Below are 25,405 nucleotides of genomic sequence, written 5' to 3'. Positions count from 1 at the left end.
GTGGGTGGACGGGGCCATCAATGTTGAGGGGTTCAGGTTCAAGCTTTGAGCGATCTTGACTTGGTTGATGACTTTTGTATTTTTTTGAGTCCCGGACGGGTTGGTACATATTACGTTCATATTCGTTTGCTATACTTACATACATACTTGGAAAATACATACAACAGACTCCCGCTAAGCGCTTACAACTTTTTCTTCCTCTTCTTCTTCTTCACCTCACCACTCATCAGGTCCCCAACATCAAACACCAAATCAAGCTTGCAGCGCCAAATCCATCCTCGCCGCATGACTTCCCATCTTCCACGCGCCCATCGGATCCCGAGGCTCATCCAACTCCCTCTCCTCACCACTCTTTCCCCATCCACCACCACCAGGCGTGCAAATAATGATCCTATCGCCCGCCTTCATCGGCGCACTGTTCTTCGCGCCCATATTGATCACTCTCTCTTCATAACCCTCAGCCTCACCCCCCACTTCCTTCGCATCCTCCTCCTGCTGGTCCTGCTCCCCATTCTGGATCTTGCGCAGCGTATCCTCCCACCGCGCCTTCTTCACCTTTCTCACCCACAAATTCAACCCGCACTGCGCATCCTCGCCGCCCGCCAGACCATACGGTCTGTACACTCTTCGTTCCGAAAGGATGCTGACCTGCAGCGGCAGTCGGAACTCAATATCGCGCACCACGCCATCGCCACCGCGGTGTTTACCTTTTCCTCCCGACCCCTTCCGAATCGAAAACTCGCGCAACAAAACGGGGTATCGACGCTCGAAAATCTCCGAGTCCGTGATTCGCGTGTTGGTCATGTGCACATGCACACCATCCGTTCCCTCCCATGTCGGGCCGGCACCCGAGCCACCGGCGATGGTCTCGTAGTATCCAAATCCTTTCACTTCCTTCTCGCCCGCGACGTTGCCGCCAAAGCCAAAAGTGAGGTTGTTGCAGCACCCCTGCGAGGCGGCGCACGCCTGGAAAGCCTTGAAGATGACGTCCGTGATGCGCTGCGAGGTGAGCACGTTGCCGCCCACGACGGCGGCGTTGTCGGAAGGGGACAAGAGAGACTTGGGCGGGATCTTGACGGTCACGGGCTTCAGACAGCCCTGGTTCAGTGGAATGTCCTCCGAGATCATGCAGCGGAGGGTGTAGATGATGGCCGAGTAGGAGATGGCTTCGGGCGCGTTGATGTTGGCGTACACCTCGGGGCCGGTGCCGGCAAAGTCGAAGACGGCTTCGCCTGCTTCCGGGTCGATGGTCACCTTGAGCTGGATCGGGCTGCCGTCGTCCATGTAGTCGATGGCGGAGAGGTCGCGGCCTTGGAAGCGCTTGTGGACGGTGCGCAGGAGGTTGCGGACTTGCTGCTCGGCGTTGTTTTGGATGGCGACCATGTAAAATTGCACGGTGTCTTCGCCGTATTCGGCGATCAGGGTCTCGATGAGGGAGATGCCCTTTTGGTTGGCGGACACTTGGGCGCGCAGGTCGTTGATGTTGTCGGCGAGACAGCGGGTGCCGCTGCAGCCGGGGTACTGGGCGGGCTCCTTGTGGAAGAGCTCGATGACGCGGTCTTCGTTGAACTTGCCCTCTGAGACTAGCTTCTCGCTCTTGACGGCGGCACCCTCTTGGTAGAGCTCGCGGGAGTGGGGAGGCATGCTGCCGGCGGTGATACCGCCAATATCGGCGTGGTGAGCCCGGGAGGCGGCGTAGAAGAGAATCTTGTCGCCGGCTGCGTTGAAGGCAGGCATGATCAGGGTGACGTCGGGAAGGTGAGTACCGCCATAAGAGGGGTGGTTGGTCATGAGAACATCGCCCTTGCGCAGCTTACCCTTCCAGATCTCTGCTTGACGGCGAACGCAGGTGGACATGGAGCCTAGAAATCATCAGCCAAGAAACATTCGTTGAGGAATCGGGGATACTCACCCAAGTGGACGGGCAAATGAGGAGCGTTGGCAACAAGACCGCCGTTGGCATCAAAGATGGCGCACGAAAAGTCGAGACGCTCCTTGACGTTTGTGCTGACACTGGTCTTCTGCAGAGCCATACCCATCTGCTCAGCAATAGCCATGAACCTATGGCCAAAGATACTGAGCATGATTGGATCAACCTCGCGCTCGCCATCTCCCTTCTGATCCTTGTTCTTATCCGTCTCCTCAATATCAACCACAACGTGGGTCTCCAGCACCAGGGCAGTGCTCTTGGGTGTGACCACAATAGTCTGTGTTCCATCAGCCAGCATGGCCGGGCCCTTGATCACAGTGCCCACGCTGAGATCCCCGAGCTTGTAGATGGGTGTATCCATCCGTCCATTCTCAAAGTACACCTTGGCAGTGCTGTGCGTGTTCTTGACATCCACATCCTTCTTCTGAATCGTCTTGAGCTGCTCATCGACACTCTTCTCCTCATACCGGAAACTCTTGCCAATGCCTCTGACACGGACATCATCAACAACAATGTCGCGCTCCTCCAGCGTGAAGCCGAACTCGTATCTGTGGTGGCGCACAAACGCGCTGGCAAAGTCCCAGTCGTTACCGTTGTAGTGCTTCTCGGCTTCCTCGGCGGTCGGCTTGATGATCATCAGCGTCGACTCGGTTCCGCGGTAGCGCATGTTGAGGTACTCCTCGAACACGATCTGATCGTCCTCAAATCCCTGGTCACGAAGCGCCTGGCGGGACTTTTCCTTGAGAGCCTCCATCTTGTCCTTGAGCCCCTGGATGACGGACTGGTCATCGGCCTTCCAGACGGAAGAGTCAGGCTCCTGGCGCTCATCAACCACGTCAGCCAAAGCCATGCCGTACGCCGACAAGACGGAAGAGTAACGGTGGATGAGGATCTGCTTGATGCCCAAAGACTCGGCGATAGCAACAGCATGCTGACCACCGGCACCACCAAAAGTAGCAAGACGGTGCTTGGAAGTATCGTGACCCTTGGCCTCAGTGATGCTCCTGATGGGCCTAGTCATGGCCTCATTAGCCACAGTCAGGAAGCCGTACGCAACCTCATCAAGGTCCATCTCCTTGCCCGTCTCGGCCTTGATCTGGTCCGCCAGTTCCTGAATTTTGATCCTACTAGCCTCCGGGTCCAAACCCTCATCCTCGTTCTTGCCGAAGATTTTGGGGAAGAACTCAGGCAAGAGTCTACCCAGGAACAAGTTGGCATCGGTAACGGTTGCTGGGCCACCCTTGCGGTAGCACGCAGGGCCGGGGTGAGCGCTAGCAGACTCCGGGCCAACGACGAACAGGCCGTTGCGGAAGAAGAGAATGGAACCGCCGCCGGCAGCGACGGTGTTTATGTCCAGCTGCGGCGACTGGATGGTCACGCCGGCCGTGGTGGTCTCGAAGGTGTGGTCGTACCGGCCCTCGCCATAGCGGGACACGTCCGTGCTGGTGCCGCCCATGTCGAAGCCGATGACGGGGATCTTGGTGTTCTCGTCGTACGAGGTGATGGCGTAGCCGACCACGCCGCCGGCGGGGCCGGACAGAATGGCCTTGAGACCAGTGAACTTGTCGACGTCGACGAGACCGCCGTCGGATTGCATGAATTCGCAGCGAGCGCCTACAGCACCTTCTGACTGCCTGACACCCTTGGTTCCGAGACCACCGACGAAGCCTTTTTGGAAGCCGGAGATGTACTTCTTGATGGCGGGTGTGAGGTAGGCGTCTGCGCAGACTGAGGTGGCGCGCGAGACGAGCTTGATCATGGGCATGAGCTCGTGGCTGAGGGAGATGTGGGTGAAGCCGATTTCGCGGGCGACCTCGCCGACGAGAGCCTCGTGGTCGGGGAAGGTGTAGGCGTGCATCAGACATACGGCTATGCTCCTGATGCCACTGTCGTAAATCTCCTGGAGCTTGGCGCGGATGGTCTCCTTTTCTGGCCTCTGAAGAATCCGGACGGCTTCTCCTGATAGACCCATGACGAGGTCGGCGTTCTTGGCTTCGGCGGTCCCGGCCTTGACGTCCACCTTGGTGAGATGGCGTTCTGGGTCCTCGGCGTAGTCTTCGAGTGTGACACGCTCCTCCACTTCCACAACCGTTGAGTACAGCACCTCGGGCTTGCGAATCGCCAAGTCGAAGATCTTGGGTCTCGACTGGTTGCCGATAACAAGACAATCTTTGAAGCCCTTGGTGACCACCATGGCGATCTTCTCGCCCTTTCTTTCCAGGAGAGCATTGGTTGCAACTGTTGTACCCATACGGATAGAATCGATCTTGGCTGTGTCTAATGGCTGCCCGCGGGGGATCTCTTTCTTCAGGAAGTGCGACATGATGCGCCGGATACCCTCGAGGGGCGCATCATCGTAGTTGGCTGGGTCGACGGAGAGAAGCTTGATGACAATGTCCTCGCCGTTGTAGTTGCCGACGCAATCTGTGAAGGTGCCACCTCTGTCGATGGCGATGCGTACGCCGCGGTCTTTTTGTGAGGAGCCCATGATGAGGTCTTTTGGGTATCTGATGGGAGAGGGCTTATGGGATGAATGGTGAAGCGGAAGTGAGTGATACAACAACAGTCTCTTGCTCTCTCTTTATACCCGGAGTCTTTCGGTATCACACTATCACTAAAGAGGAAACAACAATCGTGAGTTAAATTCCAGCCTTGTAAAAGAAGGGGTGAGTGTGTCGTCGACGTCGTGATCGTCATCAAGTCCAAAGTGAAGAGCGAGTAAGAAGAGGCAATCGGATGTTCCTGCAGGAGGAGCACTTACAGATGCTACAGACAGGCACTTCTGACGCCGTATAGGTTGATAACTACCTTGCTCTTTGGAGGATAGTGGTCCCGAAGAGGAATGCCCCCCCGGAGCTCTATCGGCCTCTCGGAGACGGCGGGCGACGGAAACAAACCCCACATTTGTCATTGACTTTACCCCGCAGCAGTGCCGCATCTAACGGTCCGTCCTCGTCCTCCTATCATCTGCCCGGATTCCAAACGCCGACAACATGAAAGTCGTTTCCATAACCAAATCTTACCGGAGCTTTACGGAACAGCTTCGAGATGAGTCAAAGAAGGTAGCATTGTGAAGGCGATTACAGCCCGTTCACTCGGGACTTGAGCCCCTAATGCCACACTTGGTCAGATAAGAATCAATAATGCTGCTGCTATCTGGGAGGTGGACTATTGTCGTCGATCATGGACGCCAATGATAGGTAGATATCCAGATAGTAGGCGGTTTTTGTTAGAGATATTACAAACACTCCATCCCGCCAAGGCAAACAGTGCGCGACGAGCCTTACATCCCAAAACCATACATCCTTTTCTATATGCAATCATGCTCTTTTATGGTCTACACGAACCATCCATATCAACCGGGCAGCGGCGTGAACCATTTTAGACATTAGACCAGACAGTATCCAGATAGAAAAGTCATTATCATCATTAGCCCACGCGTGCCATCAAAAGGTAGACTAAACGATACCTTTTACCTATACCATAGCAGGAAAAACCAAAATGAAAATGGCGGCCGTCTTTAAAGCCGGATAGACCCGGCAGAACCATCATTCACCAGGCCGGAGTTTTCGTTACAAACCAATCACCCAAGTCAGGTCAGCCAGCACACCAAAAATAACCAAAAAAAAAAAAAACACCAACACTATGCAGCAATGCAGAACATGGAGCCATGCCATGACACCATCTACCTCCTGGACCTTTCCTAGCCATCCATGCCTTGTCAGCCTAATCTAACCTTCCATCCCAACATCAGTAGTCATCCCCATCCCAGCTGTCATTGGATTCGGCGGCGGGGGCATCAAGGGAGGCACATTGACACTCCCCTGAAGCAAACTCTGCAGTTCCCACGGGTTCAGAGTACTCCTCCTCCTGCTGGCCGTCCTGCTCGTCCTCATCTTCTCTCTCTTTCTCTTCTGCACATGTAACTTTTCCATACCCATTCCCATGCTGTAGTGATGGTTTTCCGGTCCGGCGAGCTCATCGACTTCTTCATCTTCTTGTTCAAAGTCGAAGAGCTCCGCCTCCTGTTCGCGGGCCGCTCTGCTGGCTGTTTTGGGAGTTTTGTCTTGTCTGCCTCGGGGTGTGCCGGCGCGGCGGCGTTCGATGATGAGTTCGTTTTCATCATTGTCGTCGCAGTCCATGGGGGTGGCGCGGCCGTTGTTGTTGGTCTTTTGGTTGTCTTTGGACTGCTTCTCGTTTTGGTTTTGGTCTTGGTTTTGGCTTTGGCTTTGGCTTTGGTTCTTGCTTTGTCTCTGGCTGGAGCCATTGGCGGACCGTTGAGACTGAGAGGGACCCACGCTCTCCTGTTTTGACCTCTTCATGGCCTTCAGCTTGGCCCTGACCCGGGCCGCGTCAGCCTCTCGTTCAGAAGCGGCTAGCTTGGCGGCGATGGCTGCCACGTTGAGTGGGCTCTGCTGTGCCTGGAGGGCAGCGGTATTAACGAGCCCTGTCCGAGGCAGCGGGAGACGCGAGTTGCCGGTTCGCTTGGGCGAGCGGTTGGGGATGATAGGAGATTGGGAGATGGCACCGCCGCCGCTGCGGTTCGCGCTATCGGTTGAGCTGCCGTTTTCGCTGTTGTTGGCGGTGGCTAGGCCCTTGGTAAACCTGGGTGATGGTGCGAGCTTGGGTGATTGGGCAAGAAGTGTGGCTTCCCTTGTCTTGGTAAGCCCGCTGGAGGTGGTAGGTCGGGAGTTACTGCCTGCTACCTCCCTTTCCCTTCCGGGAGTGCCAGGGCCGCTGGCGTTGGAATAGGTCGTCTTCTCTGAGTTGGTTCGCCTATGACCTGGGGCAAACTTGGGGCCCGTCTTGCTCTCGGTCTCCTTACTTTTACCGGATGATGTGAGTGATCGGGTTTGGCTCTTGCTTCTTGCTCCTGGTGCCGTACTGAAGGGTGCAGCACGTGTGATGGGTGGTTTAGACCTATCAGCGGCCGCTTTTCTCGCGGCTGTTGTCTGTGCTCTTCCAGTCCCACCAGATGTAGCGGCTTCCTCACGGGCTCGTGATCTGGTCACAGGTGCAGCAGGAGGAGGAGCTTCACGGTCCGACTCAGCCGTACGTGTACGTGACCGTGTCCTAGTAGTGGGGCCTGTCGGAACCGTTGTGGCTGTCCCTGGCCGCTTCCTCGCTGCACTTGCCGCTTTGGGTCCGTATGCCTCTGCCTTGACCAGCTTGATGCTACCGGGAGATGTAGCAGATGGCGCAGTAGATGGACGTGACTGTTCCCTTTCAGAAACTGAAGCATCATCATCTTCTTGTCGCACCGGCCGGATGGACTTCTTCGTCTGCTGCGGTCTGTCGGCGTGTGGTGGTACAGGAGGGCCTACTTCGACTGCTCGTAGGTCGTTGGTATAGTCTCCGCCTCCTCGACGCAAGTTGGGCTGTCCAAAACCACCCCTGTTACCCGCCGCAGGCGAATCCTTGAGCGGACTGAGTTGCGGTGGCACAGGAAGCGGCGGTGAACTCAACATCAACGAGTGCCCAAGGACCTCCACGTTGGGCTCCTCGTCGTCGTCCTCCAAGTCGTCCAGATCAATATCGTCGTCCTCGAAGATGCTCGATTGCTCGCTGTCCTCGTCCATAGGGTCGTCAGGCACACCTCCCAATGGTGCCGGCACAAGATGGAGTGAGCTATCTCGAGATCTTGGGATAGAGGCATTCGTAGAGGCGGCGGCAGCAGCGGCGGTAGCAGCATCGGCCTTCTCCTTCTCAAGATACCGCTCGATATCTTCGCGATCCGCCTGCTCTTCTGCATCCTCCTCTTCTCTAACACTGGGCATCTCCAGCTGCAACCCATGCGCAGTCTCTGCCACGTTCTTAACCTTGACCGGGCTGAGTCGCAAGCCCATCTTGAGTTCTTCCACGTTAACGGCCTTACCGCTGACCTGCATCCTATTGCGCCAGCCATCGATCAAGTGAACTGCCTCTTTCCATCGGCTCTCCATCTTGACCCAGCCATCGCGCAACCGATGGATCTCGTCCTCGCGCACCACCACCTCCTCGATGGGGACAAACGATGGGTTCGTCAAGATGATGCGCATATGCTCCAACACATTTTCCAGGTCCCGCTGAAGTTCCTCGCAGCTAGTAGGAATCACCAAAGCGTGCTTTTCCCCTTCGTCCTCCTCTTTCCTCAGCTCGCCTCCGCCCTCCATATTCGTATCCCCGCCCTCATCTTTCTGCTGCTGCTGCTGCTGCTGCTGTTGCTGTTGCTGCTGCTGCACCACAACATTGGCAACCACATCCCACCCACTCATCTCCTGCATCCTCTTGACCGTCCTCCTCACCAGCCCAAGTAGAACCTCATTCTCTTCGCTGAGACCCTTGGCCAGCTCCGCAAGGAACCCGTTCGTCTCCATTCGGAGATCATACCCTTCTGACCCGGTCATCCCCTGCGGAACCCCCATCTTGCCGCCCGCCTCAGCATTATACTCCTCGCCCGCCTGTACCACGATGCTCATCACACCTCCTAGCCCACTACCCATCCCACCGTCTCTCGACGCCCCCCTGGTATGGCCCGTGCCCCTTGTCCTCCCCGCATCCGCCACCGCCTTCTTCAGCCCCTCAATCATGCGATCCCGCTTCCTGATCTCATTCGCACACGCATTTCTCGTTTGCTGGACCAGGCTCTTCTGGCGGGCAGCCTCCTCTTTCAGACGGGCGACGGTCTGCTCGGCAGCCTTTAATTGAGCGCGAGCGTGCGCAGTCTCTTGCTCGGCGAGGGCGGTCTTGCGCGCGGAATCGGTCAGCTTGTCGGACAGTCGGACGATGTCGGTGCTTTGGCGGAGGGACTCGGCGCGTAGGGAGCGCAGGGTTTGGGAGAGGGATTCGCGGGTTTCGGCGTCGCGCTGCAGTAAAGGGCAGGTTTGTTAGCTAAAGAAAAGAGGGGGAAAAGGAAAGGAGGAGGAGAAGAAAGAGGAGAACGGTAAGGAAGGAAAAAAGAAAACGTACGTCGCGCCGGAGGATCAGGTCGTTAACTACCCCCATTATACGACCCATTGTGTGGGCCAGCTCGTCATCGTTGTCGCCCGGGTAGGCGAAGTCGATGGTGTCGCCATCGCGGAGGAGGCCGCGCGAGAGCAGCTGGTTGTTGATGTATATGGATGCCGTGCGGAGGTTGTCTGAGATTATCATGTTGGGCGGTTGTTGGCGGTGTAAAAGGCGGTTATCGTGATCATTCCGACCTCGGCGGCGATGGTGTTTGGGAGGTTAGTGAACTGAACTGGTTCGGCTTTGGAAACTTCTCGTAAAGGGCCGTTTGGGCCTTCCCGATTTACACCACTGTCGCGGCCTGCTGCGACGAGAAGTCGAAGTCGAAGTCCAAGTTGTAAATGGATTGGGTTGGCGTCAAGGTTGGAAGCAGCAAAGCGCCAGGAACCTGACAGCAGCGACAGCAACGGCAATGCAGAGGACTGACCGTTAGGGGTCAATCGATGTCAACCTGTCAAGGGGTCCGGGTCTCAACGAGCTGCATACCACACACACGCACACACACATACACACGCATGTAGGTAATTGGCGAGCTGGTGGTGGGCGAGCGGATGGGCGGCGTTTAAGGCGTCAATCGCTGGCTGAAGGTCGATCAATTGGATGTCTTGTTTTCCCGGCCTCACAATTGGCGAATGCAACATACAGGGTGGCACTGCAGTGGGCAGTTGGAGCAGTGGAGGTGTGGGTAAAGCGTTCGAATCTTTGAATCAACGGAACCGGCATCACACATGTTTACTTCGTTGGGTGAGGTGGTGGGGCCGTTGCTGTAGCAATTCCTCCCCCGGCCCGGCTCACACCCCGTCTCGAGCCCGTATCCAGATACGATCACCCACTTTTGTGGCGGGCCACTACGGGACAACTGGCATGGCTCTCCACAGCTTGGCCGCAACAGCGCTGGAGAGCTGGACCACAGCGGCACCGCTACGTGTAGCTCATCACACCGCATCGTCACAAACACCGCCGGCGACCGCGAAGAAGGAAGGAAGCCAGCCAGGAGAACAAGTTGAAACGCAAGTCAACATACAAAGTACATGCTAAAACCCTAACCCCCGCCTGCGTACAAGCACTTCTGAATGGTTGTTGGACCCCTGATCCGCCTCTTCTCTGTCCTCCTCCTCCACCCTCCTTGGCAGTGATGATCCGACATCTGCATTGGGGGGGGGGGGGGGGGGCTGCAGGCCGTCAGCAGGATACGATTGACAGATGATCCCGTCTCCGCCTTCCATTCGACTCCGACAAGATGCAAATATACATATGTTACAATTGCCAGCCTCGCAAATATTGGGAATGGCTTTTTCCAATCCTCTTGAACTCCTGAACTCCGTTGCCTCTTTTTCCGTCCTCTATTCCGTTGCACAAAAAAATCCCCTTTTGACCCTTTCCAAACAAATGTTGTCGTTGCGGTTGCTGCTGTGTGGCCGTCGATGAAGGCTAATTGACTGCACCAGGATTGTCACCTTGCTTCGTGAATGTTGGGTATATGGTCTTCCAAGATTATATCACCATGACGACGGCGAAAGCGGAATGACTATGCCATGCAATTGACGCCAAGAGGTTCCTGGTCTCAGAAGTCAGCACAACTACGTACGACAACAGATGCGTAACATAAGCGGGAACCGGTATGCAAGACATTTCAGAGTGTTTGAGAAGATTGTTGGAACGCGGTGTTTGTCAGCGTTTGCCTTTTCACCCATGGGAGTTGGACCCAGAGGCGAAAAAAAGACATCTGATGGCCCCGCGTGCGTCATCATGGAATCTTGATATGGGAAGCAAGAAACGCAAACTGGAGATACACACCTGGACATATGGTAGGTTTGGAGAGACTCGCATGGTCTTGCGCGCGCAAGTTCACACCGGACCCTCTCTCCAGCAGGTCTGTTGTGTAGTGTCGTGCTCCCTGAAATAATCGCTTGGTCGCAAAACTTGGAGTTGCCCAAGAAAAGCGTAGCTGTGAACTGCTGGAGTCGCAGAGGTCACAAAGCCTGGTTGAAGGTTATGCCGCTCATGCTTCGGGAACAAACTTGCCGCGCTTCTGGCGCATGGCATCCAGCTTCTGCCTGTCTTCCTCGAACCGCTTCACCAGCTCCTCCTGCTCGGCCTTCTTGCGCTCTCTCATCTGGAACCTGTAGAAGTCCGTCATCTCCTGCTTCTTCTTCTCCGCCTTCTCGATCATCTTCTTCTTGGCCTCCTCGGCCTCGTTCCTGGTGGCCGGGGCGCTTCTTCCACCGCGTGTTACCGTGACGAAACCGTCCTCGTCCGGCTCGTTGCGCAATCTCTTGGCAATCTCGGCCGCTTCCCTCTCTCTCCTGGCGAACATGGTCGAGAACGCATCCACGGCGGCTTGTAGCTGATCCCGATCGGGGTAGGAAAGCTGGTTGTGCGCCTTAAGCCAGATAGAACCCAGCTGTGGTACGCGCTCGGCCACGACATTTCCTTCGCCGCCCCATGTGGGATATTTCTTGGATTTGTGAACCTTTGCGATCGCCTTCAGAACCTGGTGGACGCTCTTCTCGTCGGCGAGCAGCACGACAGCAGTGCTGCCGCTCTTTCGTAGTGGTCGGGTCCATGTGCTGGGGAGTCGCGCAGCAGCTTCTTCCTCGGCTCGCTCGGCAGCCTCTTGATCCTCGCGTTTCCTCTTCTTTCCGTGGGCAGCCAGTAATCGTACCGCCTGTGCGGGCGCGGCGTCCAGGGCGGCGGCAACGGCCTCGGCCTCCTTCCTCTCATCCTCGAACGAAGCGCTCTCGAAGCGGCCGGCGCCGACTAGTGATGCGAAAAGGGCGCGAAGGTGAAGCTCTGTGCTGTCGACGGGGACATTTGCGAGGAAGAGACTCCTGGAGTCGTTGGCTGTGGGGATCTTGGGAGTGTTTCGTCGGACATAGAGGTAGTGAACGACATTGCGAGGGAATGACGGAACGGGAGGGATCGAGATCGGGAGGACGCTAAATTCGCCTATTGTTTGCGGAGATGGCGCCATCTTGATGGAATTGAGACGCAAACGTGCTGTTGACGAGTGTGATTTTCGAGTTAGTTCTGCTTGAAGATTGAAAACTAAAGCGAAGATGGAAGCATTCAGTTCGTTCTGCATCCCGTCGCCGTCTCCACGAAACTTTTGCGCCCCACTTCTCAGCCTTGTAAAATTATACCAAACGGTGATTGGTTGTGATCAGTGCCGTAACATACAGGTAGGTACCTTTAGCGCCTGTGCACACCCTGGAGCTACAAACTTGACCCTTCTCATAGGAAAATACCGACTTCACACAACGACTTTCGTTTACACAAGACTTTGTCTACCACCGCAAAAGCTCGCGAATCTCGGGCTTCAGGCTGCTGGGTGAACAGGGTGTCCGACAGCCACGCCCGTGCTGCCCGTTCAAGGACTCTAGACGGTATACCAGGATCTCTGTCTCGCCGTCGCACAAGTTCAAGCTTTTCCTTTTTCACGCTTTGGCTGCCAGAGCTTGTACAGAAAGGTAACAAATTTCTACATGTACGCCTATAATCTCTCCTATATGTCATGTTTTTCGGCTTCGCTATAACCACATCTTTCAGCTCACTTCAAGTCTTCCAATTCCAGCCTACTGGGTATGAGCTGATTGTCAGACAAGGACAGTCCCAGAAAAGCGGATATACCTGACGGGCTGGTCACGATGTATGATTCCTCGGACGATGACGACCGTCCCGAAATTCCCAGGCTCCAAGGAGAAGAGAATTTTGAGATGTGGGAATGTCTTGCCATAGATACCCTCAGGATGCTTGGCCTTGAGGGGTTTATAAGGGGTACAGAGACACCTCCCCTTGGTAACACACCCAAAGCTATAAACGCGCTCAGGGGCTTCAAGAACAGAAGATGGAACGCATGGAACCTCCTCAATCAGAGTGTCCTGGTTGCGAAATTCCAGGGGCTTATTTACATCGACGGGTACGGCCCATACGATCAGCTGGATGACTGCGATCCAAAATTCCTATGGGATGGGGTGCAAAGCTGGTATAACAACATCAGCGCAGACAGAAAACTCGACTTCCTAAGAGAGCTCACTTCCATCCACTATCGCCAATTCGATGACATCGTTACGTTTCTGGATAGAGCTCAATGGCTTCGACGGCGTCTTGAGCGTGCCGGCATGCCAATAGCGGATGAGATGATGAAAACGTGTCTGTACGGAGGTGTGTTTCCGTCCTACCACAGCAATACCTTGGAAACTCGAATAATCGAGCGGTACAACGATTTGAATTCCCAAGAAATGATTTCGGGTATCAGAGAGTTCAGCGACGTCATCCAAAGAGACTTGAACTATCACCAACAGGAGCAACAAGAAATCAATAGGCGGCGCAATTTCAATGGACTCTCCTCCAGGCATGGCGGCGGTTCAAGACAAGGCGGTCGTCGCTATTGAGGGGCATCTCATGATCTCTCTGGATCGTGTCCCCTGGGGGTCCCTCTGTCACCTTTCACTGGTCATCCAAAGCTCAGGCCGCTAGTGGTTTAAAGGGGACGATGAGAGAAGTTTTCGATACTGGTAGATTATTTCTCGTCTGTTCGAGCGCTCACGTTTGCGAAATCCCGGAGAGCATACCCGTTGGGGAGGTGGTCCGATTTTCTGTCGTTTCCCCGACTCTGCAAAAGAAGCGCAGACCATATGAACTTGATAGGAGGGAAAAGGCTTCCTCAGGAACTCCTTTGGATGGGGAGGAAAAGACGTGCCAGGTCCAGCTAGAGGGAAATAGAAATCGACGTGGGATGCTCCTTCCACACGGACACATCCACCGAATTGCCCATCATCAAACACGTCAAGCATGGCTCGCAACTCGGTGCTTTTCACTAACACCGTCATAGACCTACCGACGCATCCTTTGTGGCTATTTGTACCCCTGTGGTACTCCTCACCAGCTACCTACTTATGTTTCTCGTGCCTGTGCGCCTCCTGATGGCAGGGCACGGGCAGTCTCGCGAAAACATCCACTCTTTGACCGACCATCTCGGCGTGTTTGCCGCACAATTCCCAGTGTCCTCTACCGGCACCTTATGGGCATTAGACTCGCACTTTCGATTGACTATGATCAAGATCTTTGTTTTTATCAGATCTCTTCTTGTCTGAACTCAGTGTCGTTCAAAGAGCCTTGAATTGATGCATCGAGCGTGAAGGCATGCAACACATCGACCCTGGGTTCTTGCAAGGAAAAAGCCGAACACAGAGTCGCCCAGATGCTACATCAAGTTCTTGCGTTATCATGGCATAATGTGTGAGCATTGACTGCAATGGTCTTCCGTGGTTCTTCTGTGCGTATGCAACGCACTCCGTCATTTACACACAACCTGCACGGTCACAAGCTTCGTTTCCACTCCAAACAGCCTGATATAGGCTGGTTCGCTGATTGTGCTTCGACCGTGACTCGTTTCCTTCTTTTCTTTTAGACACAAACTTCACGACTGAACAGCCTCTTCACCTCGCCACTGAACACTCTGTACCATCCACTTTTGGTTACCATGGCTGCTGATTCCACAGAAAGGTGAAGACCGCTCACGGAGATGCACATTCCATCTGCCTGATTGTGTTTCTTCAGCTAAGCCTTCGTCAAGTTACCTTGAAGCTTTGGGCTTTGAACACTTCAACTTCGAAAACGGAACTAACACTTTGATTAGCTCCGTTTCGTGTGATCAAAAACCTCACGAGTCGGCCAACGACATTCGCCATCCAAGATGGCCCCTTTGGCCAGACACCCCCCAGACGTCGGCTTGATGCTTCCACAACTCAAAGGAGAAGAAAACTTTGAGTCATGGGACCGTAGAGTCCTAGGAACTCTCAGGATACATGGTCTTGAGGGTTTTGTCAAAGGGACGGAAACACCTCCACCTGGTGACACTCCCGAGGACTGCCAGGACCTTCAAACTTTCAATGATAGAAGACGTTGCGCCTACCGAATCATCTACTACAGCATTAAGCCTATCTATTCGAAACTTAGTCTCTCCGGATATGACACCAACGAATTGCCGGATGACCTCGATCCAAAGGCCTTGTGGGATGCTAATCATCGCTGGGATGTCATTTTTCACCTCCACACATCTGCCAATGTCAACTTGGTGAGGGAACTCAGTCATATACACCACTCTCAGTTCGATAACCTCCTTGAATTTAAGCGCCGAGCTAACTGGCTTCGCTGTCGCCTCGAGCGTGCCGGTGTGACCATTAACGATGAGCTGATGAAGACATGTGTTTTGAGCGAATTGAGGAATCATCCCGACAAATACTGGAAGACGCTCTTGGTCCTGGGGGCATCGGACTGGACTTGCCTCACTTTGTCGGAGAAGATCGAGACAAAGGCGGCCTGGGAATCCATGAGTGAGTGACAAGTCGCGCCAAGCAAGCCACAACACATCAAGAAGCGCCGCAATACTCGTGGACGTCGTCCTGGACAGAGAGGTCGGGCCAGGCAACGTGCCTCTCCTTATTAACGAGACCAATGACCTCATGTAAAGAGGAAGTAACTCCCACCAGTGGAACACGGTTCGGATTTCTTTCATTAACACGAAGAGAACTTTGAATGTTAGGGGCCGAATATACCGTTTAGTAATTTCAATTTTTTCAAATTCAACGCACGGCAATATGTGAACAACGACTGCCAAGTCAAAGAACTTGGTTTATTTGGGTGGCCTGTCTATCTCTCTTTATACAGGCCCTTCCCTGTTGCAGAAACCCACAATCGATCAGACTACTTCCTTTCCAAAACCCCGGTATTGATAGTAATTTCTGTTTTTCAATGTCACTCAACGCCCATTTGTTTTTACTCTCTACCTTCACCACTATCGGTCTTATTGACTGTTCCAGAGTATTCACGTCCACCCAAATTCTATCGCCTTGGTCATCATGGCTACTTCTCCAACCGAAAGGTGACAAATTGTTTCAGATACACGGATGCTTTCTTGTTCCTCTCAATTTTCTCCATTCCAAGACGAGCCACCAACCACCAAATGCTCCCACTCCACCTGCTCATCCAGTTTCACTGGAGAACCGGGCTAACAAACTTTCGTACCAGCACTACCTCAAGCACTTTTGATCACGAGGCCAAGGAGCTCTGGCCCGAATGGAAGCACTCATTTGGGAAGCACCTTCCGGTCTTTCTTATCCCGAACCTCCAAGATGATGAGAACTTTGAGGAATGGAGATTTATGGCGCATACCAAGCTCTGTGCCTTCAATCTCAAGGGCTTCATCGAGGGCACGGAGACACCTCCTCAAGGGGACGACAGCCGCATTGCCAGATTGAACCGAAAGGTCTTTGCAGAAAGAAGGCAATACGCCTTTCGGATCATCTACGACAGCATCAATCCCATCTTGCAACAACTCAAGTCCAGTGGGCATTGGACCCTTGACACCAACGATCGCGATCCCAAAGTCCTGTGGGATGCTGTTCATCGCTGGGATGTCGACCGTCCCATAACCTACAAATGCCGTCTTATGGAGGAACTCGCCGACATCTGCCACTGCCAACATAATTCAGACATTCTCGCCTACCGCGATAGAGCTTTCTGGCTTCGCACGCGTCTCAAGCGGATGGGCACGCCGATTGCGGATCAACTTTACATGGGCTTTCTGGTTAAAGGCCTACAGACTTATGATTCGATCTGGGCTGATTACCTGTACAAGCAAATCGAGGATGGAAGTCTCAATCCCTCTCAGCTTGAAGTCGACATTGGTAGCCAATACCCCTTTTACAAGAAATTGAGAGAGCGCCGCGAAGATGACCTCAAAAACAATCTCCTCGAACTTGAATCACAGATCAGGGGTCAGCCGAAGAACAAGAGGCGCCGCAAGGCCAAAGACCATCGTTCGGGTCCTAGCGGCGTCGTCAAAAGGTGCTCTAATCGACATTAAGAGCACCAAGGACTTGAAGAAGAGATACGGTCATGTCTCTACCCGATCATGCTTCCTCGCCGGTTCTTCACTCATTAGGTTTCACCTTTGGTGATTATCACGCGCCACTTGTGCATTCGTGCCAGGTGACGAACTATTTCCTCTCTATAAATCTCACTTTGTGTATCAAGCCAAGTGATGGACTTTTATCGTCTGTGTACCTATTTACGCCAGGTGTTAGGGTTGCTCTAATCATTTCATGAGGTGGATTTGACCTCTGAAAACTCACACAAGAGGAAAAGGACTCTCCGTCACCTGCGTAGCAGTGCCAGGTGACATAAGATGAAGTTTGAAAATAGACAAAAAAAAAAAAAAAAAACTCTCAAGTTTCATCCTCCACCTCGACAGATGTTGCAATTTCATCACTTACATCATCCTCGAGAGAATGCCTGGGGTGAATGCAGTTCATCACCGCTTGATTTTTTTCAAGATCCTCCCCCGCAACTCTCCTCACCTTTGCGTGGAGTCAGCCACCTACTCGTGTCTGCCCGCTTGAGGCGATAAGAGTCTGTCGGCTCTGTAGGAGAGACTACTTGACTTGTAAACGCCCGCTCTCTTATGGTATGATCTGATCAACGCTTCGCTTGCGACGTCCGCTCCCGTTGTTGAAACAACCATGTCATTGCTTCACTTGGACAGTTCCGCTCTTGTCGGTATTTCGCTTTCACCCAATGGGTCACCACCGGAGGAAAAGAATGAAGAGAGGTGCTATTGGCGTTAAGAGATAGGAGAAACTTGGGATGAAATGTTCGATATTCGGAGTGGAGGAACTCGTTTCGGAGCCGGCCATCCCGCCGTTCGAACTACTACTCGAGACGACAAATCGCAAACAGTACATTTTGTTTTTCTACACGGATCCTCTTTTTCAAGTGCATCCCACTTGCCGGTTAACCATCCCGCACACACAATAGTGCCCACTGCTGTGATCTTGAACTTCCATTACCTACTTGCCCCATTGGCATAGTGCATCGCACACACAATACCACAAGGGGAGGAATGTGTTTATTTTACGCCGGTCTGCATAAGTATCCGTCACCTGTTGCAATCCCGTCGTCCGAACTAAATCGATTGAACTGCGGGAGTTGCAAGGCAGTCACGACCAGACGAGACGCTCCTTCCTTCCTGATCAGATACAAACACCACCGCCAGTGTGCTGCTCAATAGGACGACTCGACCGGTCTTCCACTTGAGACGAAACTGACACATTGCACGTCGTCCATCTGATGTCCTATTATGGAGGCATGACAATAGATCCCCCTCGCCTCCTCGTCCAGTCATGCACCAGGCCAACTGCCTTACTATTTAAATCTCCCCTCGCAACAACTTCTTGCCATCAAATCTTGGGCTTTTTCCAGAAATCTGTCCCCGAACAACACCGAAAAACAACGACAACCATCAACCCTGAGCCCGGGTCCCGCCTCTACAACGATCGTAGGGAAACCTTTCCATCAATCTGACAACAACACCCACAGGCAGTTTTACTCGTCTACATCTGCCCGATATCAAGTCATTCTCACCTTCCACCTCAGCATCAGATTTTGCTCAGTCCCCGTCTCGTCATCATCGGCTCCTTGACCCAGCCAAGATGGCGTCAACACACCTGAACTCGAACATTCCTGCATTCCCTCGCCTTCACGCGATTCCTGCTCTGAGCAGCGAGGAGGATTTCGAGGTTTGGCATAATGCACTCCTCCTTCAACTGAGCTACTTTGATGTCCACGATATCATCACTGGCGACGAGCAGGCTCCTGCCAAGACCGCCCCACAAGAAGTCCAGAAATGCTTCAAGAGGAAGCAAGTCCTGGCGTACACCATGCTCTCAAATAGCATCCAGCCCATCATCACCAAGCTGCAAGCCCTCGGATACAACGAAGGAAACCATGCCCTGGACCCGCGGAGCCTTTACAAGGCGGTAATCAAGTGGGACAGTGAAATCTCCGCCGAGCACAAATTTCGACTTGTTAAGGAGCTCACCGACATTGATCATTCCCAGTTTCCCAATCTCCACGCATTCCTGGGCAGGGCCCTATGGCTCCGCCGACGCCTCAACCGTGCCCTCTTTGACGTTTCAGACGAGCTCATGGACATGTTGCTGCTGAAAGGCATCAGTTCCTACGACGATGCCTTGACAAAGATGATTCTTCACAGCAAAACCACAGGATCTGCAGTCGAGGATATTGCTTCGCTAATCGCCAAGAAAGCAACAGAGCAGGAGGCTATAAGCGTTACTTCCAAGACCATCACCTGCCCGAAAGCTACCCTGAATAAGGGTACCCAGGTCACCTGCACGAAGGCCTCCCAGGAAAATAGTACCCAGACCGAGGCGATCCCGAACCAGACCTACAAACAGACCTCCCACAACGACGCTCCTCGTCCAGATGCCCTAAACGCCAGGGTCCCGTCCGCAGTCGATCACAACTCGAAGAACATCAAGCCCTCTAACTTGACCACCACACCGAATGGCGTTCTACAGGGCACTACCAAGGTCGGCAGGGACAGTCAGGATATGACCATCGACGAAACCCACAACAGTGTCAACGCACCCACCAATGCTGATGCCACAAACGGCACGCCCCAGAGCGAGGTTAATTTCGGCAGAAAGAGTCCTAATACCAACCTTACCACACCGTCGCCTACACCCAACGGTGCCTGGCAAGGCGAGAACGTGGTTGCCAACCTAACTGCTGCCCACAATACCAACTCAGGTGTCACCAAGCCCTCAAACCCCCAGACTTCTGGTCCTGTTACCAACACCGGCCGTCAAACCGACGGCAATTCTCTGCAGCGTGATGGCTTCGGTCTTACCAGTAACGGCAGTTCTCAAAATGGCCCCCGTTCCTTGCATCCCTCTAACGCTGTCCCGGGCCGCATCCTCAACCGCCAAAAGCAAGTTCACGATTGGCTCTTGGGTAACTCATGGACCAACGCCGAAAACCCTCCTGTTCAAAGCGACCAGAAGAGCCCGCCACAACGTGCCGCCTCTGTGCAGCAGCAGCAGCAGCCTCCTCAGTCCGACCATGATCCGTTTGGCCCGGAATCTTTTGCTTCTTATTTGTACGCCAGGGACATTGCGAATGCTTGGACCAAGGATGGGAAACTCAGAGCGAAGATTAAGAAGGGTCAGTTTGGCCCCGAGGACCCGCGCCATTGGTAAACAGAAAGGATCAGTATGAGCTTGTGGGCCGACACAGGGTATGATGGACAGTCAATATTGCAGGTTTTATGGCTTTCATGATGTGTGTGCTTGGAACTCGGTTACTTGGTCAAGAAACCCCTCATAATGGGGGAGAAGTTGTTGGCGGAAAGGAATGAAGGAGTGGATCTGGGAAAAGGGGTCGATATGCCCGCTTGATGTTCCGTTTCAAAAGCCGTTCTCCGATCCTGTTGCAGTGGTATCTATGCTCGGGAATGGCAAACATAACAGAAAGGCATATATGGTTGTCAGGTGACAGATATGGCATCTGCGGTCAGTTGATCATTCAACATGAGGGGATTTTAAGTGCTTGGTAGATGTGATACATATTTCCAGCATCTAGTCTTACAAAAGAAAGCATTGCCATTTCTGCTACAAATCCAGCTGTGTACCAAGAATGTTTGTAGCCCATCTGAAAACTGTGTTGCCTCGTTGTATTGGCCCAATGCGTACCGGACTCATAATGTGACTGAGATTGCCCATTCGCTTTATTGTTGGACTCATACAGTCTTCGATGATGATGATTCTGGTATCTCAGTTTAGTCTTATCTACTTCTAACGCTTGCTGAACACGAAAATAAGGGGGGGAAAACCACCGAGGCCTCTTTCTTTACGCAGCCTCTTCTTCCCACTGCCGGATAAATTCCACTTGATTCAGTTCCGTTGTCAGTTGCACCCCCCACTGCCAACCAACAAAAACCATCGCCTTCACCACCTCAAATCTCAATAACAATCCTCCCCACCCCCCTACTAACACAAGCCAGCATCGCCTCCTCTTTTTCTTCAGCCGTCAACGCCGTGCCCCTATGGTCCACCCTTCCCCCCTTAAGATTGACCTTACAAGTCCCGCAATTCCCCACGCAACAACTGCCCTCCACCTCCTCATCGCCAAACTCTCTCTGCAAAACCTCCAACAGCGTCTCCCCCCTCCCACCTGAAGAACCATCTTATCGTTCCTATTCGCAACCACCGCCTCAAACGGATCACCACCGACATCCGCCTCAAACGCCTCAAAGTGGACTTCCCCCTCCGGCACACCATACTGTTTTACTAGTTGCGCAGCCTCCAGCATGAGACTCTTGGGTCCACAAAAGTAAATCATTGTATTCCACGGGATTTTTTTCACAATGTCTTCGATATTGAGGCGTTCGCCTTGTGTCTTGTCGTAGATCTTTACAGTTCCCGGGTTAAGTTGGGACAGACGGTCGCGAAAGGGGATGTCTTTGTTAGATCGCACGGCGTAGTGCAGTTCGCATGAGACGTGGATGGACTGAAGCTGTTCGAGGGAGGTCAAGAAGGCCGTGAGACCTACCCCGCCGGCAACGTAGATGTGGTGAGAGATGCCGCCTGCGCTGTTGTTGTTGTTGTTGTTGCCCGATAGCGCGTTGGTGAAGGTTGTGGATACTTGGAGGATGTGGCCCTCGAAGACGTGGGAGTGGAAGTAGGCGGAGCCGCCGCGGGAGTGAGGCTCGAGGGCGATGCCGAGCTGGAAGCGGTTGATGGTTGAGCAAGAAGAGGGGCCGACGATGGAGTAAGCCCTGACGAGGCCGTTGTCGAGTTTGACGCGGGCGTGCGCGCCTGGTTTGAGGAGGATGGATTTTTCGTCGCCTGGAGGAGGGATGATGGGGTCGATGGCTTCGAGGATGAAAGAGAGGATGCGGGAGGTTTCTTGTCGTCGCTCGACGACGCGGAAGTCGCGCCATCGAGCGAGCTTTTCGGCTCGCTTCTTCTTGGCTGCCGAGCGGGCCACGCGGGCTTTGAATGCGTCGCGGCTTTCTGCGCCGAGTTCTTCGATGCTGGCTAGTTCAGCGTTCATGGCTTCGTCGTCCTGGTTGCGGTGGAGGTACTCTTGGATTTGCTCAATGGTCCATTGCGGGTGCGGACGAGAGACAAGACGGATCTCGTCGCCGGCTTGGACGAAACCAGGGCGAAGCACGCGGTAGTACCAGCCTGTTCGCGAATGCTTCCAGGTTAAGGGGGCGAACTTCTTAAGTTGGAAACGGTGGTTGAGTTTGAAGCAGGGCTGGCGGGGGAGAGAGACTTGAAGGAGGAGGCAAGATTCCGGGGTGGAGGTTAGGGCGGATGGGCTGCCGACGATCATGGTGTCGCCGATGCAGACGTTGCGCTCGTTCATGTGGGCTGTAACGAGATTTTCGCCGAAGCCACCGGGGACAAAGGCCGCAGCGGCGGAGGGGTGCTCGGTGGCCCAGGTTGGGTAGTGGGAGGAGCAGTCTGTGTCGATGATCAGTATGGTAGGAGTTTTAGTGGGAGAGCTCGAGGCTTCACTTGCAGCCGTGAACGGCCTTGTCAACGCCGCCGTGGAAGGTCGGGTCACTCTCATCGCCTTCCAAACCGGTGCGGCCGACGTATACGGGCCCATTGATGATGGTTTTGTCGATTCCGCTCATGACCTCAAGACCCCTCATTTTCTTCATCTTGCTCGCACGCACCTCGAGGATGGTGTCGCGCTCGAAGGGGGCGTAGAGGTCGATTTTGGACTGTGGTTCCGCCATGGCGCAAAATGCTACCTCGTCGGTGTGGTCGTATGTTGATGAGAGGAAAAGATTGGGATGTCCAAATTTTCGAGAGAAAAAAAAATAATTGCCGGCTTAAGCAGATCGGTGGGTGAGCCAGTGAGGAGGTGAAGCAAACTATCGTTCGGCAGTTGTTTCCGACAAGCCAAGGTTTTGATTTTCCGCAATCGCCGCGCCCCTCTAGTGAAGGGGCGGCAATTCACCACACGATAACCCGATCACATCGGAATTTCAAAAGTGAAGAGTGGTGATGACTCCTCCCCGTCACTCACATTGTTGCAAGGTTCGTCAATGTTACGATAAGCCCGCACTAGGCTGCCGGGTCGTTTGTGAAGCTGTCTCCAATACAATCCCCAATTGAGACACTACGCGTGAGCTGATTGGTCAATTTCCACCGTTGGAGAAGATTACTAAGATGAGGGATTCATTCATGTGAATGGACCGTTCCATCGAACCAGGTGAGGAACATAAGCCGATAAACTCAAAATGGTCAGATCTGACCAGTTTTTCTGCTACGTAGGCTCGGGGTGCGTTAATTTCATGGCACGTTGACGTTAGATGATGATGGGTTCAGTCACACTCCTTAGAGATGTTAGGGTAGTTGAGCTTTTCTGTTTTACTCAAGTCATCTAGATAGTTGCAAGTCTGTACCTCTCTTCTGGCTAGCCTTGGAGAAGCACTTAGATACCTAAGAATAAGATTCTACGGTCGTGGAACTTGCAATTTGTGATTCATATATATATATATATATATATCAAGGCTGGCAGCTTCAAACGGGAATGAGGGCGTTTGACAAAAGCAGGATAGCCGCTGCGGGAAAAGCTCGGGCTTGAGCGTGATGCATGGAATTGGGGGTGAGCGGGTTAAGCTACCTCTTTCGAGCCTCAGCAGAGCTTCATAATGTGGTTTCGGTCCTGCAAGAGCTCAACGAAGACAACCCAGAGCGGGCTCAGCAACAGACTGAGGCTAGTTGTGTACTGGCAGAGAACATCAGAGCCGGTGTGCCTGGAGGCAGTATTGTAGAGGCCAAAACAGACTCGAATATCGACGTCTTTCGGATCATCCGTGGCATACGACACCGCAACCAGCTCTCAAGCCAAAATCCAGGTGTGATACATGTTGGGATCCATGGGTTAGACAGGCTCTTGATCAACTTGTTTGACTATGCTGAATGTTGAGTCCAGCAGCGAAAAGGGCAGAGAACTGGGGATTTTGGACACGCCCATAGGACGTCTCGTGGCCAGAGCTCGAGAAGGTTGATCAAATCCCAGCATTATGGCTTGCGTGTCGTGGTCGTGGTTGTTGTTGACGCTGCCACGCGAGGCTTTGGTCAGTGGCCTGTCATATCTTTGTGAGCCTACAAGTATTCAGTTTCTGCCCAACTTCAAAACGTGATGTTTGGCCTAGTGCCAACTATCTTTGCTGAGTGTTTGCGTGGCCATCTGACACCGCTAGATCTGACCTTGGATAATCAAATGCTTATACTTCCCGGCTGTTGAACGGCACGAGCTTAGTCTGTCTTACTGTCTCGTTCCCATCTGACTGTCACGGTCGCAAAGGTGGCCACAGGATCCGTAACTGCCCACTAATGCCAACACGAAGGTCATCTAACCTCCACCACGCGAAACAAGTGGCGATCTAGGTCCCATTCATCTGTAAGATTTTGGGCTTAGTGCGCTGATGACGGGGATGATCATCAAGATGATTCGAATGGCCTGGGACTTTCAGAGGAGAGGAAGATGGACTATATTTGGTTTAGGTTAGCTGTAAGATGGCAAGATTCCAGGAGTAGGGCAGAGATAAGGTAGTAGATCCCGAGATTGCGAGGTGATAGAGGCATCCACCGTATTCCTCCATATGCATCCAACTCCGTTTGGATGCGGCTCAGGTTGTTGTTGATGGCGTTGCTGATTTCCACTTGTTGCGTTTGTTCATCGCAGAGCCGCAATTGCTCTCACAACAGGGATCAAGGGTGACGAAATGAGCAGTGTCCGGCCCGAACAAGTCAAGTGTCGTTGTACTTATGGCCGAGAGATTTGATCAAGTGCGACTGGAGTTGCAATTCGTGGTACCACCTGACGCCAGCGTGTGTTCCCCAGTCACCACCGTTGCAGGGGCTCGAGGCGGTCCCTTCTTGGGCTGGCTTGGGGTAACATGAAGTAATTAAAGCGGCTCTGTCGTGATGTGGTACGATAAATGGCCGGTTCTTTCCCAAGGTCGAGGTAGTGTACGTAAGTAGTGTAAGTGGGAAATTGAAGGGAGTGAGGCACAATGGATGTGAAGAAAGAAAGAACGAGGAGATTGGATTGCTGTACTGTACCTAATTGAAAGGGAGGTGCGGGGTACGGGGTTCCACTTGGCAAGAAAGGATAGGTAAAGCTGCCCCTGAGGCTCAAGATAAGGAGTACCCGACGCACTGTTGCAAAAAACCAACTGTTGCGCCCATTTTAGGCGGACACTTGGTGTACTCGCTAGCAGCCCCACTTTTTGCTGCTTTTTATTAACACCCATGCGATACCGTTACGTACCTGCACACAAACGGTCACCTTACAAGGTCCGAGTCAACAACGACGGGGAGACTCCGTCCCCTGGAACTGACCCGATCTAAGGAACCCAGCAACCCGTGCTCCCTTGTACTCACTCAGTGTTTTTCCATCTTTCCTCTTTGGTTGCCGCAATCACTAGGAGGTATTTTCAGCCCTGCTCAGCAGAGCCGCTACCTAGACCATGGAAACACCATGTAAACCATCTGTGATGTTGTCCTGAGGCCATAGTGCCTTTGGACAGTCCGGCAGCTGTCAACAACCTTCGCAACCATGGTCTTGTCATCAGTCTCGTCAGAATCATCAGAC

General features: G+C 53.3%; 8 protein-coding genes across 8 annotated transcripts; 3 read left to right on the top strand and 5 right to left on the bottom strand.

Annotated features, from left to right (window-relative positions):
- Positions 1-19: 19 nt before the first annotated feature.
- Positions 20-4,775, bottom strand: B0T23DRAFT_369199 (Hydantoinase B/oxoprolinase-domain-containing protein). The gene is made up of 3 exons (XM_062836500.1): positions 4,692-4,775; positions 1,913-4,544; positions 20-1,862 (listed from the first exon to the last, which is right to left on the bottom strand). Exons 2-3 carry the CDS (start codon positions 4,416-4,418, stop codon positions 253-255), a joined length of 4,116 nt encoding a protein of 1,371 aa, XP_062696736.1. The 5' UTR covers positions 4,419-4,544; positions 4,692-4,775; the 3' UTR covers positions 20-252.
- A 713-nt stretch (positions 4,776-5,488) lies between these two features.
- On the bottom strand, positions 5,489-9,224 carry B0T23DRAFT_8276 (Afadin and alpha-actinin-binding-domain-containing protein). Its single transcript, XM_062841858.1, has 2 exons — positions 8,879-9,224; positions 5,489-8,775 (listed from the first exon to the last, which is right to left on the bottom strand). Exons 1-2 carry the CDS (start codon positions 9,059-9,061, stop codon positions 5,662-5,664), a joined length of 3,297 nt encoding a protein of 1,098 aa, XP_062696735.1. The 5' UTR covers positions 9,062-9,224; the 3' UTR covers positions 5,489-5,661.
- A 1,525-nt stretch (positions 9,225-10,749) lies between these two features.
- On the bottom strand, positions 10,750-11,976 carry B0T23DRAFT_8268 (ribosomal RNA-processing protein 7-domain-containing protein). Its single transcript, XM_062841856.1, has one exon. It carries the CDS (start codon positions 11,889-11,891, stop codon positions 10,920-10,922), a length of 972 nt encoding a protein of 323 aa, XP_062696734.1. The 5' UTR covers positions 11,892-11,976; the 3' UTR covers positions 10,750-10,919.
- Positions 11,977-12,352: 376 nt separating this feature from the next.
- B0T23DRAFT_8226 (uncharacterized protein) lies at positions 12,353-13,352 on the top strand. The gene is made up of 2 exons (XM_062841852.1): positions 12,353-12,404; positions 12,518-13,352. Exon 2 carries the CDS (start codon positions 12,565-12,567, stop codon positions 13,309-13,311), a length of 747 nt encoding a protein of 248 aa, XP_062696733.1. The 5' UTR covers positions 12,353-12,404; positions 12,518-12,564; the 3' UTR covers positions 13,312-13,352.
- Positions 13,353-14,464: 1,112 nt separating this feature from the next.
- Positions 14,465-15,555, bottom strand: B0T23DRAFT_8209 (uncharacterized protein). Its single transcript, XM_062841847.1, has one exon. The coding sequence runs from the start codon at positions 15,435-15,437 to the stop codon at positions 14,709-14,711; it is 729 nt and encodes a 242-aa protein (XP_062696732.1). The 5' UTR covers positions 15,438-15,555; the 3' UTR covers positions 14,465-14,708.
- On the top strand, positions 15,490-16,787 carry B0T23DRAFT_434102 (uncharacterized protein; the record flags this gene model as incomplete). Its single annotated transcript, XM_062840483.1, has 2 exons — positions 15,490-15,803; positions 15,950-16,787. Exons 1-2 carry the CDS (start codon positions 15,781-15,783, stop codon positions 16,785-16,787), a joined length of 861 nt encoding a protein of 286 aa, XP_062696731.1. The 5' UTR covers positions 15,490-15,780.
- Positions 16,788-18,411: 1,624 nt separating this feature from the next.
- On the top strand, positions 18,412-20,343 carry B0T23DRAFT_416700 (uncharacterized protein; the record flags this gene model as incomplete). Its single annotated transcript, XM_062839641.1, has 1 exon — positions 18,412-20,343. One exon carries the CDS (start codon positions 18,412-18,414, stop codon positions 19,978-19,980), a length of 1,569 nt encoding a protein of 522 aa, XP_062696730.1. The 3' UTR covers positions 19,981-20,343.
- Positions 20,344-20,450: 107 nt separating this feature from the next.
- Positions 20,451-22,832, bottom strand: B0T23DRAFT_416699 (putative phthalate 4, 5-dioxygenase oxygenase reductase subunit). The gene is made up of 3 exons (XM_062839640.1): positions 22,310-22,832; positions 20,954-22,251; positions 20,451-20,918 (listed from the first exon to the last, which is right to left on the bottom strand). The coding sequence occupies exons 1-3, from the start codon at positions 22,530-22,532 to the stop codon at positions 20,736-20,738; spliced, it is 1,704 nt and encodes a 567-aa protein (XP_062696729.1). The 5' UTR covers positions 22,533-22,832; the 3' UTR covers positions 20,451-20,735.
- Between the last annotated feature and the right edge of the window lie 2,573 nt (positions 22,833-25,405).

This window comes from Neurospora hispaniola, assembly GCF_033458365.1.
Source record: "Neurospora hispaniola strain FGSC 10403 chromosome Unknown B0T23scaffold_1, whole genome shotgun sequence".
NCBI lineage: Eukaryota > Fungi > Ascomycota > Sordariomycetes > Sordariales > Sordariaceae > Neurospora > Neurospora hispaniola.
Note: the sequence above shows the minus strand (reverse complement) of the source record. Positions and strands in the feature narration are given on the sequence as shown.

Excerpts from the sequence above, each read along its gene's own strand:
- B0T23DRAFT_369199 (XM_062836500.1), bottom strand. The coding sequence starts at position 4,418 with ATGGGCTCCTCACAAAAAGACCGCGGCGTACGCATCGCCATCGACAGA. Across the intron at positions 1,863-1,912 it reads TCATTTGCCCGTCCACTTGG|GCTCCATGTCCACCTGCGTT; the intron begins GTGAGTATCCCC and ends GATGATTTCTAG.
- B0T23DRAFT_8276 (XM_062841858.1), bottom strand. The coding sequence starts at position 9,061 with ATGATAATCTCAGACAACCTCCGCACGGCATCCATATACATCAACAAC. Across the intron at positions 8,776-8,878 it reads ACCTGATCCTCCGGCGCGAC|CGCGACGCCGAAACCCGCGA; the intron begins GTACGTTTTCTT and ends CCTTTACTGCAG.
- B0T23DRAFT_8268 (XM_062841856.1), bottom strand. The coding sequence starts at position 11,891 with ATGGCGCCATCTCCGCAAACAATAGGCGAATTTAGCGTCCTCCCGATC.
- B0T23DRAFT_8226 (XM_062841852.1), top strand. The coding sequence starts at position 12,565 with ATGTATGATTCCTCGGACGATGACGACCGTCCCGAAATTCCCAGGCTC.
- B0T23DRAFT_8209 (XM_062841847.1), bottom strand. The coding sequence starts at position 15,437 with ATGAAAGAAATCCGAACCGTGTTCCACTGGTGGGAGTTACTTCCTCTT.
- B0T23DRAFT_416699 (XM_062839640.1), bottom strand. The coding sequence starts at position 22,532 with ATGGCGGAACCACAGTCCAAAATCGACCTCTACGCCCCCTTCGAGCGC. Across the intron at positions 22,252-22,309 it reads TGACAAGGCCGTTCACGGCT|ACTGCTCCTCCCACTACCCA; the intron begins GCAAGTGAAGCC and ends TCATCGACACAG. Across the intron at positions 20,919-20,953 it reads ACGATAAGATGGTTCTTCAG|AGAGAGTTTGGCGATGAGGA; the intron begins GTGGGAGGGGGG and ends GAGGTTTTGCAG.